Genomic DNA, 15,381 nt, shown 5'->3' with positions numbered 1-15,381 from the left:
TTTCACAAATTGCCATACTATATCCTTTTGATACTTTAAACAATTAGTGAATGTTTCATTTTGGAATATTATAAATTATCAAAACTACATGTAAATAAACTTGTAAATAGAGCTGAAACTGTTTTTGAAACTATTGTGATAATCATATAAGTCACTTTGGAAGCAAAAAACAAACAAACAAGCTTCTCAAATGGGAGGTTTTGCTGCTTTTCTCTGTTTTTATATCATTGCAAACTGTATATCTTTCCGTTTTGGATTTTTTGTTTATCAAAACAAGAAATTATTATTCATCACCTTTGGTTCTGAGTGAGGACCTGTGACAGGCATTTTTCATTATTTTATAACATTTTATAGACTAAATGAGATTAAATAAGAAAATAATGGTTAGTTGCAGCTCTACTTGTAAATGTTGTGTTAGTATTTGTCAAAAATACAAGTGTGATTAACAGTTTGTGTAAAGGTTAAACAAATTGGAGAAAAAAAAAAAGAGTATTCCAGGAGTGAATGATTTTCTAAACCTCACTGGCCATGCGCACTACTCTAATAACTGAATATTGCTGTCAACAGATTTCTGCTTTACAAAGCTGGACTGCACACGTCTTAAATTGCAAGCCATCTACTGAAATATGAGATGTCTTCTCACCTACAGCATGAATCTATTTGAGTGCTCAACCTTCAATACAGTCAAATAGGTGTAGGACGATTCAGAAAAAGGCAGCAGAAGTGTTTTATGCAAGCTGCATTGGTTGCAGATCTACTCATCTCAATGCAGATTTGTGAGTCAGCTAAGAGGAAAAAAACTGAGAGCAGGAAGTACCTGACGGCTAAACTAGTTCTGTGGCTTCATCAGTATGTTGCCTGCAACTGCAACCATCACTTGAGGACAGCATCCACCCACTGGTCCTCCTCAGAAACTGCATCTCAGAACAAGTGAGGAGCTGAGTGTCTGACGCAGCATGCGATCATTCACCTTGCTGCTCGGACTTGCCTTGGTGCAGCTGTCCACACATATACCCCCATCCCCCCCCCCCCCATAGAGGCAGTGCACTTTGCCTGCCGTGAAGTGGGACGTACTATCGATCCTGCTGAAATGATGGTTTCTAAAAGGGAGGCAGTAAGCATGTCTGTGCTCCCCTCCTCCACTGTGGAGGGCCCTGAGATATCACCAAGCTCAGCACATTGCACCATCAGTCCATGGGAAAACGGGATTTTCACTGGGAGACGAGCTGAGGGGAAGGTAATTCAAGCCGCCAAGCTATGTTCCCCACCAAGGATGTAAAATGAGCCATATTACCTTCAGACGCTTCACACAGTGGACAAATAAGGTCACTTTAAATGTGCTATTAATTCCAGTCCTTGTCACAAAGAAGTCCGATGCCAAAAGGAAAAATCTGCATGAGTGTTGAAGTTAAGAAGGAAATGAGGAGAAGGAGGATGTTTATTCAGATCTTTGCGGGTTTTAGCACTTGTTCAGGATGAGCACATATGCCATCACGTGCCACATGTATTCTATGATTCTGCATTGCATCAAAGTTATTCTGAATGAGTGATAAATTAATGAAGTAGAGCTTTATGCAGACATAATTAATAACCTAATGTGAGGCTCTAAACCTCAGGCATAGGTGTCTATTCCAGAGAAACCACTAGATGGCAACAGTGCCCTAACATTTCTCAGGTGAAATTTGGTGCATGTGTGTGCTCTGATTTACACAGCGATGAGATTTAGAGGACATTCTGAGCAGGCTTTTTAATTGTTGTTAGTGTCTGGTACACAAACTAAAACTAAATAGGAGTTGATAATTATTTACTGGGGTCACTATTATGGAAAAAATGACCATTTCCATTCCTTTTTTATGAATGGACCTTGTTATTGTAAAGGAGCTCCTGTTACTGACGAAATTTGCTTGAAAGATTAAAAGCTGTCCAGCACATGAAGGTTGTGTGCAGGGTGTAGGCCTACTTGTCAGTCCAAATTGATTGTCAGTCACCGTACTTGACATTCCCCTGGGGTCAGTGTGTCAGTGGAGTAGGCTATGATTCTGACTGACTGAGCAGCAGTGACTGAGGTTGAGGATCTCCACTCGTCTTAATGTCATTCTCAGCATTTTTTAAACAGGGTCAGCGAGGGACTGGAGACCTGAAGGTCAAATTTAACAACAACAAAGTGCCCCAGTGTGTTAGCGTATGAGTGATCATGGTTCACTGGTGGTGTCGATAATGTCATACCCCTGCTGATGTTGGTCATATGGTGTGTGTGTGTGTGTGTGTACAATAGGCTACACAGCAAAAAAAATATTCTATTGTTTTTGGCATAGCCATTATAAAGCAAGCATACACGGGGAATTTAATCCCACCAGAGAGTACCACAGACTATAAATTATTGTAAAACTTCTTGCCTTGCTGTCGAACTAACAAAGACGTGAAAGTACAGTGGTTGTGTGATGTCTTACCTGACTTGTTCAGCATGTGAGTAGTCTGCCATTTAGGTTACACATTAAAAGGATCCTGTGCTGGTGATGCACTGTACTAAAGTTAGCTTTATATTGGTAAGAGGTTGTTGAGTGGATATTTTTTAATCTTCAATAAACTACTTTCATTTCAGTCATGAAAGAATAAATAGCAATGTATATTTCAATGTTATGAGGACAATATAAATATGATTTTACCTTTATTTTCTGTTTTTATTCTATAAATGTCAAGACTGTAAAGTGTTATGGTAAATGAATATAAATATATTTAAAATAATATGTGATATTTAATTAGATATTTCTATATATTAAGTACTATCCCCACGGGTTACAGCTGTGAAGCCAAATTTGTCATGTGTATTTATATATTTTTTAACATAAATATAAACATACGATGACAATTCTAAAAGACTATTTTTTTATACTTTCTGTGTCAACACAGCACTTTTTACAGTCTGACTTGATTTTATAAAAATACCATACTTTATTATTAATTATAGGATCATTCACGATTCATTTGAAATATTATTATTATTATAAACACTTAGCTGCCAGGGTTTTAGGATAAAGGAAACCACTTAAAAATAAAATGTTGACATGAAGAGTTTTGAGAAAAAAACATTTTAAAAACTTATTTTCCAATTTAGAACTACTAAATTATAAAATATATGAATTATAGTGTGCAGCCTTTTGCATAAATATGTTAGTGAATGTCACTTAAAGGTCACATATTGTAAAAAGTGAGATTTCCATGTCTTTTTTATTATAAAACAGGTGTAGGTGCTACAGTATATGAATACTGTGAAAGTATCAAATCGCTCAATCCATGAAGAAATGCACACAGCCCATATTCAGAAACTGTGCCTTTAAACGAGCCGTCAGGACTTCTGTACAGTTGTGGTGTCACAACTATATTAGGCCTATATATAGGTAGAAAGTGCCGCCACAGTGCTGTTACGCTGTGTTGACACTAAAAGTGACAACGCAACAGGCTACAAGTCATTTTCAATGGAAGCCAGTGACATAAAGCTACAAACTGATGCCAGCCACTTGTCACTCTGGGACTGGGCTGTGTTTCAGCACTCCAATGATGCTCAACCAATCATGTTTTGTAAAGGCTATTAAGGTTATTTAGTAAAGTTAGCTGATGCTATGCTAGCTTTTTGTGCATTGGGCGGCAAAATGTGAAACGAAACAAGCACTTGAGCAATGGGGAGTCCACAACAATGTAGCTGGCCAAGCTTGGCCATTTTGTAGCTACTGACACTCGTAGTATGAACATAGAATTACAGTCATGCCACAGCTGCAATGATGGTGCCAGAGTGCAGATGCAGAAGACCCGGAAACACTGAACAATCAGAGCAGACTGGGCTTTTTCAGGAGGGGGGCTTAAAGAGACAGGCACTTAAACGGAGCGTTTCAGAAAGATATTGTGTTTTTCTTTTTTATTAAAGCATGTAAACATGTTCTAGTAGAAACCCAGAATGTATGAACCATAGACTGTATGGTATGGTATGAACATGTGATGAGCATATGTCCCTGCTGTAAATCTTTAATTTTTCAGAATTATGGAATACAAATCAAACCTGTCAAATGTGAAATGTAAATGTGTGTATAGTTTCATAATTAAATTTACAACCAACAAAAAAAACCCCATAAAATCCGCATAAACTGCAATACCAACATGAAGCTGACTTTGCAGACTGTCAGTAGGGAGGTCCTAATCTAGCATAGCAGCTGGGAGCATTTTATCACGTGATGCGAGAGATGTTAGAGAGCAGCCATCATCATTCTATCTAATTCATGTCCATCCTGAAATGTTAAAAGGTAAGACGACAAGGAAACTGAAAACTAGCTAGATGGATTAGGGGAAGACTCTGAATCCTCTCGAATTCCCGTGTCCTCCTCTCCTGGTCTCATCCTCTCTGTTGTTTCCGTTTCCCAACTTAACAAGGTCTGTTTGCTCTGTGCTTTTCACCCGCTTCTCCCCCTGTTTTCTGCTCATATGGTGGCTACCGAAGCGCTTGTTTCGATTTCTGTGTTTCTCTTTACATCACGTTCACATACTTGATATCGAAAACAACAACCGCAAAGGGTTGTCGCTTCCCAAACGTCCAGTATAGAAGGAGTAACGAGTTGTTTTGTCTTCGCTTATTAGCATTAGCCTTGTTTGGTTGCTGTTTATGCTAGCTAACATGGTTGGTGCTGCTTGTTGTGTAACTAACGTTTCGAACGCGGTCGAGCTTCAAGTAAATAGAAACAACGTTCCAAATGTGGTTCGCTTGATTTACGCGCTGCTCCTGTCTTGTGGTCGTGCGTGGACGTGGGTTCAGATGGTTGAGAATGGACTTGGTCCAGGAGCACACGGCTACCTGGCCCTAGAGAGCTACTTGAAGAATAAGCTGCTTTTACATTAGCTAGCATGGCAAGCTATTGGTTAACTTCTCCAGAAGGCCTACATAACTCAGTTGGCAGTTTATGAGGAATACTTACCGTAAACTAAGACAATACATGGTTCTTTCGTTAAGGTTACTATACGTTTTTTGTTGAAACTGCTTTTAGAGAGGTGTTAATTCAACTTTATGGTCATTCTGGAGACTGTAGTTAGTGGTACTACTTACTTGCTTACATTATAATAAGGTGTTTTCTGATATTTATTGATCCTAAAAACGGCAAATTACAGCCGCGAAATATCAGACACACAGAGCACATATATAATATACATGAAATGATAGGAAACCATATACATGAAATAATAAATAGGATAGGATACAAGAACACATATTAAAAATAAGTTGGGAATAAAAATTTACAACTACTTTTAAATAGTATTAATAAAGATGGAAAGTAAACCTATTTTGGAGGGTGTGATGTTTTGGTATATCGAATACTCTGTTGTATGTTCTTAACCCAATTTATCAGAGGATATACCAAATAATAGAAACCCCTATCAGTGTAATGTAATACAGTTCAACAGCACTATGAACTACACCCTTCAAAATTACCTGTTCATAATTGAACATGGCAACAAAAAAATATTCAACAGTTTTCAGTACAATGGATTACTTTGTCTTCTAGTAAACATTGAGCTTTATGCACTCAGCAGGTCAACAAACAAGCTAGGGCTTAAGTTCAGGTGGGACCGGTTTAAATTAGGCCTTACAATAGAGACAACTGTTTCCTTGGCTCAGCAAATCCAGCAACCCCTTCCTCCTGCATGTTAATAAGCTCCAAACCAACCCAGGGGCCCAGGAACCCCAACCAGGCCGGGCCAGTCCAGGATCCCAGCCCAAATTTATCCCTCCACAAGCCATCTTTTATACTACTAATGGGTATGTTTGTTTTGAAGTCCATGGTAAATGTGGGAAGACCTTTTGTTGTTCTGTTACTTTTAATTTACTTACTGCATGTTGTGTGCGTTGTAAGGTGGCCCTTTGCCATAGGGAGAGGAATGGTGAACTCCTGGCTCAAAGAGTGTGCAAATGAACATGTTTCACTCTGCCTGAATGCTGGACAGGCATTGAAAAAGAGATTGTTTACATTCAGATGCTGGCCACCCACTGCTTGCTTTTTCTTCGCTCCTGTTTTCCAATCACTGAACAGACATGACCCATTTAAATGGTTGTTTACTTGCATTAGAATTAGAGCCAAAAGCCCTTCTCAATGAACTCTTGTCTACAATTCAATTAGAGTGGCCTTCCCAGCAGCACAGTTTTCCACATTACACAATGCTCTATATAGCCTAGCTGCAACACAGGCTGAAATACGAAGACCAAAGAGTAGCAGCAGTCACACCTGCGGCCTCAAAAAGTCACATTATGTCTTATTATTGATATTGATACTTAATTCGGAGTGTGAGGTATCAGACCATGGATTTCACTATAAAATAAGGGCCTGACTATTGGCTTTCAGATGTCTTTTTTTAAAGTTTTCAAATGAAATGTAAAAACAAGCAAAGATGTTGTTGGATTAAGGGTCCACAGAAAATGCCCCGTCACAGCTGTGGTTTATTGTAATGGAGACGGTGAAGTAAAGCACAGCAGATATTCATCAGGCTTCTGTTGTCAAGTTTCTGAGTTCCTGAAACTGTTCGTTCCTCAAGTGGTCCAGCAGCACCTCCAAACAAAGTTTTTATTTATTTTTTAGGCAAGATGTTTTATTACTGCTTTTCCTGTTGCCCTCTGACTAGACAACCATATAATAAGAAATGGCTGGAGGTTATTTATTTAGTTATTTTTCCCCCTATTTTTGGAGATGTGTGAGTAGTAGCTGAATAACATGTCAGCTCATGGAGGGCCTGGGATCTACTGTTGTAGTACTTAGTGTTTTTCTTCATGGTCATTAGCTTTTGAGAAACCAACACTGTTAATTATATCATAGAACCCAATCGTGTGTGTGTGTGTGTGTGTGTGTGTGTGTGTGTGTGTGTGTGTGTGTGTGTGTGTGTGTGTGTGTGTGTGTGTGTGTGTGTGTGTGTGTGTGTGTGTGTGTGTGTGTGTGTGTGTGTGTGTGTGTGTGTGTGTGTGTGTGTGTGTGTGTGTGTGTGTGTGTGTGTGTGTGTGTGTGTGTGTGTGTGTGTGTGTGTGTGTGTGTGTGTGTGTGTGTGTGTGTGTGCGTCCGCGTCCGTCCGTCCGTCCGTCCGTCCGTGTCCCACCCACCACCCACCCACATTGGCGACGTCATGTTATCACAAATTCTAGGATTGACTCTGCTTTATCAAGAAAAGCTGGTGAAGAAGTAATGCGTAGAATTTCGGACAACTAATCAAATCAGGTTTTAATTTAGTTTTCTTCATGTTTGTGCACCCTGATCCTAAATGAGTTACTTGGCAAAAGGAGCACATAATAGCATGGGTGTTGACCAGTTAGAGCTCTAAACACTAAATAAAACTTATTGTTTTATAAACCGTAGAAGCTGATGATATGAATATTAGGATCACGCATCATGTTACTCCTGTCAGACATTGTGTACTAATTGATCTAGATTTTGTACAGTGGCTGGATCTATAGATCAGGTACATTATAAATTCACGTGAAAATGTATCACTGACATGTTTTATTGTCTTATGTAGGTCGGCAGTTGTCCTTTTTTAAATGAGGCCAAAATTGGTCATAACTATTAAGTTGATTATTCACTTGACTATTTGTCTTGTCACAAGTAGGGCTGTGCAATTAATCAAAATTTAATCGTGATTGATTTCGGCTCCCAATGATCACAAAAACAGAATAATCAAGAAACAGTTATTTAGCTCATTACATTTTGCAAGTAAACTCTTACTGTCTCTTGTGTTCTGAATGGAAAAAAATAAAGTTTAAATAGGAAAAGTATTAAGGCAAATTTCACAGTTGTGTTTTTTTACTGTTGATTTAACTTTTTCCATTGTTCCAGAACTCAATGAGTAATCGTGTTAAATTATCGTGATTTCAATATAGACCAAAATAATCGTGATTATATTTTTTTCCATAATCGAGCAGCCCTAGTCTCAAGTGCACATCAATAAAATTGAATCCATCCCAGCTAATTAAAGCTAAGCAGTCAAATCAGGTGGGGTAATTTTTGTTGGTTTTACCAATAAATCCAAAAATAATGCGTTCAAGCAGATATTGATTTATTTCAAAATGTGTCCACTGTTGGATACTGTATGTTGTCTTTAATGTGGGTTAAACAATCATAAAGGCAAAGTAAAAACAAAAAAGGATTTTTTTTTTTTAAGCAGGGACCTCCTTAATTGTGCTCGCTGACACTGTTAGGCATATGAATTGATCAAATACCTCTACAAAGGTGTATGTAATTTGATGTTGCATTATTTTCCGGAAAATCAATTTGAGAAACAGATCAAATAACCAGACAGGAACATCTGCTTTTGGCTTATCCAGCAGATTAAAAACCTGACAAAGTACCTAACCATGTTGCTGCAAAAAATGTTTCCACAATGCATGGTATAAACAGTTCTCTAAAGGTGATGATTAATGATATATAGCCCTACAACCCTAGTTAGTCATGTGTTTAGAAAGACTGTGTTCACAGCAGCTAAAACCTGTCATTTCTTACAAGCTGAACTGTAGCCCTTCACTCGGCCATTGTGGCCAGTGTATTCTCTGTAAAAAGTGCAATCATTATACATAATCTTTTCAACCAATAGAAAATGCGTTTATGGCAGAAAACTTGTTGGTCCTGTCTTTCTTGGTTGGCTCGACATTATGGTGAACTGGTAGGGAGGGAAAACAAAGCCATACAGTCTGACTGCTTCAGACTTTAGGTTAACTTCAGATGGTTGAGAATGGGTGAGAAAATTTGTCACACTGATATAGTACATCTTTGCCATGGTCAGCAGATGCATGTTTTCTTGCTGTTGCCTTTATGATAATACTGTTTGTGTAGATCAGTTTTTTTGGTTTACATCTCAGAAATCTTAGGTCATGGGACACTGCCTTTTTTGTTTATATGCTAAACCTCACATGTGAACAAAGCCACTTTTGAGGCCACTTAACAGCCCAGCATTTAATATCAGTTGTTGTCCACGGATGACCAAATTAATAGTTAAACCATTGAGTATATTTACCATTAAAAATGTAAATGCACACTGTAACATTTCCAATAAATGCACTATGATGTAATTACAGCAGATGTACCATTTTGTCGCCATCAAAGGGCATGATAAGGATGGACTTACAATGTGCCTTATGTTTAGCTTACTGTTGTTTTGTACGATCTGATGCTAATGTTTCCTGGCCCAAACTGAAATAATGCTAATTAGATTAGGTAATAATGGACTTGTTACTTATCTGCTTGCATCTCTTCTAATATCTCCAGGAAGGCTTCAATACACACCTGGTGTGAGCTTCACTGTCCGCAGCTAGTGACAAGAGGGAGCAACAAACCTGCTTCTTGGGTTGCAGGAGCACGGTGGAGGAGAGGGTCTGAGGCTGATTACTCCCCCCATTAGTCTTTGAGGAGGGGGGGGAGGAAGAGGAGGAGCAAGAGGGAGCTGCTATAACCACCCAGAGCATGGGGCAAAAAGTCCCAGGTGGTATTAAAACCATTGATATGCGGGATCCGGCATTCAGCCCCCTGAAGCTGGAGCTACAGGCCCTGAGTCACACCAAGCCGTCTCGACTGGATCTGCTGCTGGACATGCCACCTGCCAGCGTGGACGTCCAGGTCCAGAACTCATGGAACAACGATGACCGCTCCCTTAACATCTTCGTCAAGGACGACAACAAGCTGGTGTTTCACAGGCACCCTGTGGCGCAGAGCACGGACGCCATCCGGGGCCATGTTGGCTATACAAGGGGACTGCATGTGTGGGAGATCAGCTGGGCTATGCGTCAGAGGGGCACACACGCTGTGGTCGGAGTGGCGACAAGTGACGCCCCGCTGCACTCGGTGGGCTACACAGCTTTGGTAGGAAGCAACGCCGAGTCCTGGGGCTGGGACCTGTGCAGGAGTAAACTCTACCACGATGGCAAGAATCACCCAGGAAAAACCTACCCGGCCTTCCTCGAGCCAGACGACACCTTCATAATACCAGACTCCCTTTTAGTAGTCTTAGACATGGATGAGGGAACTCTGGGTTACATAGTAGATGGACATTATCTAGGGGTGGCATTCAGAGGACTTAAGGGCAGGAAGCTGTACCCAGTGGTGAGCGCCGTGTGGGGACACTGTGAAATAAGAATCCGGTACATAAATGGACTTGATCGTAAGTACAAACTTTAAATGTTTTTTTGAAATACTCGGTTATTTCTTTCTCTCATGAGAGATGGTATTTTGCCATCCGTGATGATGTCTCGTGCCCAGCTCTTACACAACCAGTGGCTGCATTTATTAATGCAATAAACAAAGGTGTGACAGTTAAGTGTTAGTCATACTGTCTAAGCGGGACATATTGCAGAGGGTTACTGTAGAGCTGACTTTTCAGAAGCGTTGCCTCCCTACCCGTTATGTAAAGCAGTGATAGCATGACGTTCTTTCCTGGTAGTCCAGATTACATATGAATATATGTTTTAACTACATCCCTTAATCAACTTCTCTCATATGAGAATGATGTCACTGTGTCCTAATCTTGGTAAGAAGTTGACAGAGATCATATCTCACTGTAACCTGCCCTACTTGCCCTAGCTTTTGTCAATAACTGTACTTTGCTTTTGTTTTTAAACTGCTGTAGCCCCTCTATTATAGATGCTGGTGTTTATTGTTTCCAGTGGTCCTTTATGTACAAACCCCCCCGACAAATGGTTAATGATTTTGATTTGATGAATTATTCCATGGTTAAAGGGTCATGAGCTTTAAAGGCACTGAACACCCACACAGGTGTTTCTCGTTAATGTGGCGGATTGGACCTTTTCCAGGACTGTGTGGGTGTGATTAGACTGAGTGATTGACATCTTCCTGGGTCCACTGTTAGTGCTGTTATGGTGGGACAAATGACACCTTTTGTCATCCTTGTTAGTAGAAAGAATTTGTGACCTTTTTTTTAATAAGGTCCCATCAAAGCTCCGGCCCACCTTCAACCTGAAAAGAGTAATCAGCGAGAATAACTGAAAACACCTGTATGGGTGTTCAGAGGCTTTAAATGAAGAAACATCGGCCCTCATCAAAACATGGTGTACTACCCACATGTCCCAAGTGCTGTGTGCTCATTAGATTTTTATGTTCAGCTCAGATCCCTCGACCTAGTTTAGGCCTGTGGAAAAGAAGCGCTACAGATGCAGCAGTGATGCGCATTAAAGCCAGCTTCAATTTTATGACATTCCTCTTACTGTCGGATGTAGAGAGGGGAAATCCTTAATCTTATCAATTGATGTTAAAGGCAGTTTTTGTCTCTCGAAATGTTGGTAATCCTGTGGCTGTTCGGAGCCAGTATGCAGTGTTGGCACTGCAGCTAAAGAATATGGCTGCAAGTAAATTAGTTTTAAGTCGAGTATTACAATTTTACACTGAATGTTTGTTTATTTTTTTATAAGATATTTTCTTATTTAAATCACATATTTAATATTAGACTGTTATTTTAAGTTGTTATATTGCTGCTTAAAATGAAATACCTGTATTTGAGATTCTTTGGCATATTTTGTTAAATGAAAGGATTTGTAGATTTGATTTATTTATATTCCTCTAGGTAAGGTTTCCAAAAAGTGTGTGTGTGTATATATATATATATATATACATACATACATACATACATACATACATACATACATACATCAAATTGGCATGGCAATTTACACTTTTCAAGATACCAACCCTAAATGTCAATCACATTAAAAGAAATTTCAGACAAGCAGTACAAAAAAAAATTTCTTTGACAAATTATCAGTAATGACCAAAACCCATTAATGTAATTCTTTTTGGACAAATGGTAGGCCCTACTAGAGAGCAAACTGCCTGAAGTGTTACCCTACTGTGTAATCTATGTAAACTACAGTACACAGGGACATGTGCTGAATTTCATTTTTTAGTTTGATGTTCTCCCTAGTACACACACTCTGCTGCAGCACCCAGTGTTAATACCACTGCTGGGAATGTTGGTCCATTTCTTTTCTTCAGAGTGGATTCCACATCAGTGTGGACTTCATCCTTATACATCCTTCCTCTAATGGGAGCTGCATGCCATGGCTCATGTTTATCTTGCACAACAGTGACTTTATGCCCTCATACACTCTTATTGCGTTCTCTATGGCAATAGAGGATAAAGGTTATAATACTGTTCCACTCCCATTTTTATAGTCGCTCACTCCCCCTCTGTGTTCACTTTAATTTATGCTGGTGTCTTATACTTTATAAACAGCCCCTTGCAGATTTGACTTAATGCTTGACATTTACACACTCCTGAAATGAGATTCAGCCATTGCTAACACATAACACCTCACCTCTCTTGTCTCCTCCCCCTAGCTGAACCCCTCTCTCTGATGGATCTGTGTCGGCGTTCAGTGAGGGTGGCATTAGGAAGAGACCGTCTGGGTGAAATCCATAGACTGCCACTGCCGGCCTCTCTTAAGAACTACCTGCTCTACCAATGACGGCGCTGACGGTGACCGCACGCTCGGCACACCTTCGTCTCTTTCACATGTTTCTCTGGGATCCTTCTAGGGTTGAACCCGTTTGACAACATTGCTCTAGCCTCCAGTACTGACTCAGCCTTCAAGTATGCTTCTGTGTCAGTAGCTGGACACCTTTTTTGAGTTTCTTATCCTGTTTTTATGACTCTTTGCAATTGTATTCTCTAACTTTATAAAATCAGGAATCACTGAGCACTATGCACATGCTGATCCAGGCGATGCCCTGACAGTCACCATGTTGGTGTACCTCCTCCAGTTTGTAGGTTAATGTGGCATATGTGGTCGGTTTCTCTGCTGTGACCTGCAGACTTTATGGTAATGAATTTATATCTTGTAGCCTTTTAAATTGATGCGTTATTGGTTGTGCTAAAACTAAATTGTGTGATGGGATTTAAACTTGAGAGTTGGTGCAGAAATACACTGCTAGCCTCTGACCACAAGGTGGCAGCACACACACATCAACCTGTACATCCTCTCAAATTGAGAATTATAACATGAAATCCTAGTTGCTTTTAGAAGTTTTTTTTTTTTTTTTTTTTTAATGGATACTAAATAAAATTGCATTACACACAACGCAGAAGAGATGCTGACCACTCCATAGAGAGTCTGTAGTGCAGTGTGGAGGAATGCACTTTTGGGCAGCTGAAGAGCAGCTCCGACCACTCACTGCATTATCAGGTTTCTCTGCGATATGGAAGTTTACCCCATTGCTTACCATCAAGGCATCCGTCAGGAGCAACATCAGCAGGAATTTTAGGATAATGTCACTGTGATTATTTGTAGCATGCATCTGCAGGAAATCTTTCAATACAATCATGTCCTTTTTTATAAAAAAAAAAAAGAAACATTTGTCACTCCTGCTTTTTGTAGTGCAGTAGATTTCAACCACATGCTGTCAGGGCCCAAGAGTGCTGTGTTTTTTTCTTTTTTTTTTTTTTTTTTTTTTTAAATTCCAACAGTCTCCATCAGCTGATTTCACTGGTTTGCACATATTCAGCCAGATAATGGAAACTAACCAATGACATATCCACTTAAGTGGTTCTTTGTAATGAAAACCGCTGCTACTCTTGGGTCTCACTGGCACATAGCTGAGCACCAATGATGTAGTGTTTGTTATGACATGTTAAGGGGGAAACAAAGGGGTTGGGGAAACGGACTGTTGGTGAACGGCGGCGTGCCTGAATCAGCAAACTTTAGATTTAATGCACCGTAACGACAAGACAATCCACAAAGTGCTGCACAAATTGTAATAGAACATCGGATTGCCAACCTATTAAATGCCATATCATAGACCTGTTGACTAGTATTTTTTAATGTGCAGATGTGCTCCTTAATCAGTTGTCAGCTGGATGTGGACATACTATGTCACACCTTATTTTCCTTGCTTGCAGCTTCCATTTTATTTGTATTCCATGTTGTAGATTTGTTTAAGTATCTATTAAAGTTTATTTCAAAGTGAATTGTACCTGAATCTGCTATTAAATGTCAACAAACTACAGGCGATAGACAAATGTTAGTTGTGTTTAGGCAATATCATTAAATGCTGCAAATGATGGTTTCAATAATTACTATAGAGTAGAATAAACATTAACATTTAAGGCACTTTCTAACTTGTAGTGAAATGACATGAGATACAATATACAACACAATATTGTAGGCTGGTTGGTACTGGCTGAGTTCCATTTAGCTGCATCAGTTGCAGAGTCCTGGTATTGTGCACACTGGCTCGCTGGGCCACTTCAATAGAATGAAACCCTCATTAATGTTTATTTGTAGCACATGCTTTTTCTACTGTGACAAGTCAACATGTCTGCTCTGAAAAAGGTTCATTATTGCTGGAGTTTGGTGACCTCGCTCAGAGATCTCATCAGCCAGAATATCAAAACCTCTGCGTGGATGTACCTTTAACCTCTCAAGGTAAGGTTTTGCTTATATAGTACCTTCAAACTGTGTGTGGGGAAAAATAGTATTTACCATGCAAAAAGTCTTCAGCTACTCTTAAAAATGTGTAGTAAAAGCCAGTTCTGAGCAGAACTACACTATGTTAAAAAATAAGATGCACCTTTATTAACCCCCAGCAGAGAAATTCTGTTGTTGCAGCAGAACAAAAAACAGAAACTAAGCAAGTTATAAAATTATAGAAATGATTTGTAATCCTTATAGTGATTTATGATGTATTCTATTCAATCTATTTCTATTTGTTTTGTCTTGTGCAAGAAGGCAGAAAATACTGTGGGAAGATGTTGCCAAACAACCAGCTACAGGTGGTGAATATAATACTACATAATAGTAAAAAAAAAACTAAACAAAACCTGAATGTTTTAAGCTAATAACAGTTTTTGTGTGACAACTGGAGTAATGTGCAAAACTCTAACCCCAGTCTGCACAGCAGCTGTTCATGTGAACCAAACTCTAGTTTGTTTTTCATTGCTTGAACACAGTTTTCAAAACTCTACACACTTATCCCACGACTTTAACCACAACCTGCACAACACTGGGGATTTACAGCACTTTGTTCAAACGCTAACACACTGCTGTCAAAACTGTTAACCACACATTCAAAACAGAATAGATTTCAGTCTGGTGCATTTCAAACACTGCTGATTGCAATTTTAGCTGAAAGCCTAAGCAGGTGTCTTGTTTTAGACTAGTTAGTGAACATATACGGTATTTATACAGAGAAAGCTCAGAAAGCCTTTTTTTGTATACAAACCAAATAATGACACCATTATGCACTGTACCGTTTGAGAGAAACGGGTAAAAGAGCAAAGATACCAATATGTCCAGGTAAGATGTCTGAGGTTATGTACACAGCTATAAAAAAAAAATGTGAAAAACACTATCTTTACAATAGT

The 15,381-nt window shown here is 39.3% G+C and overlaps 1 protein-coding gene across 3 annotated transcripts; it reads left to right on the top strand.

The window, feature by feature from the left end:
• The first annotated feature begins 4,201 nt into the window (after positions 1 to 4,201).
• Positions 4,202 to 13,986, top strand: spsb1 (splA/ryanodine receptor domain and SOCS box containing 1). 3 transcript variants are annotated; one of them, XM_039801626.1, is made up of 3 exons: positions 4,202 to 4,295; positions 9,282 to 10,170; positions 12,360 to 13,986. In XM_039801626.1, exons 2-3 carry the CDS (start codon positions 9,477 to 9,479, stop codon positions 12,485 to 12,487), a joined length of 822 nt encoding a protein of 273 aa, XP_039657560.1. In that variant the 5' UTR covers positions 4,202 to 4,295; positions 9,282 to 9,476; the 3' UTR covers positions 12,488 to 13,986. The 3 variants fall into 3 exon arrangements, with proteins under 3 accessions (XP_039657560.1, XP_039657561.1, XP_039657562.1); XM_039801627.1 differs by lacking the exon at positions 4,202 to 4,295 and adding an exon at positions 4,302 to 4,422; XM_039801628.1 differs by lacking the exon at positions 4,202 to 4,295 and adding an exon at positions 4,457 to 5,800.
• Positions 13,987 to 15,381: the final 1,395 nt, after the last annotated feature.

The sequence above is a fragment of the Perca fluviatilis genome, chromosome 5 (genome assembly GCF_010015445.1).
Source record: "Perca fluviatilis chromosome 5, GENO_Pfluv_1.0, whole genome shotgun sequence".
Classification (NCBI taxonomy): Eukaryota; Metazoa; Chordata; class Actinopteri; order Perciformes; family Percidae; genus Perca; species Perca fluviatilis.
The sequence above is the reverse complement of the archived record's forward strand: the minus strand, read 5'-3'. Positions and strand labels throughout refer to the sequence as shown.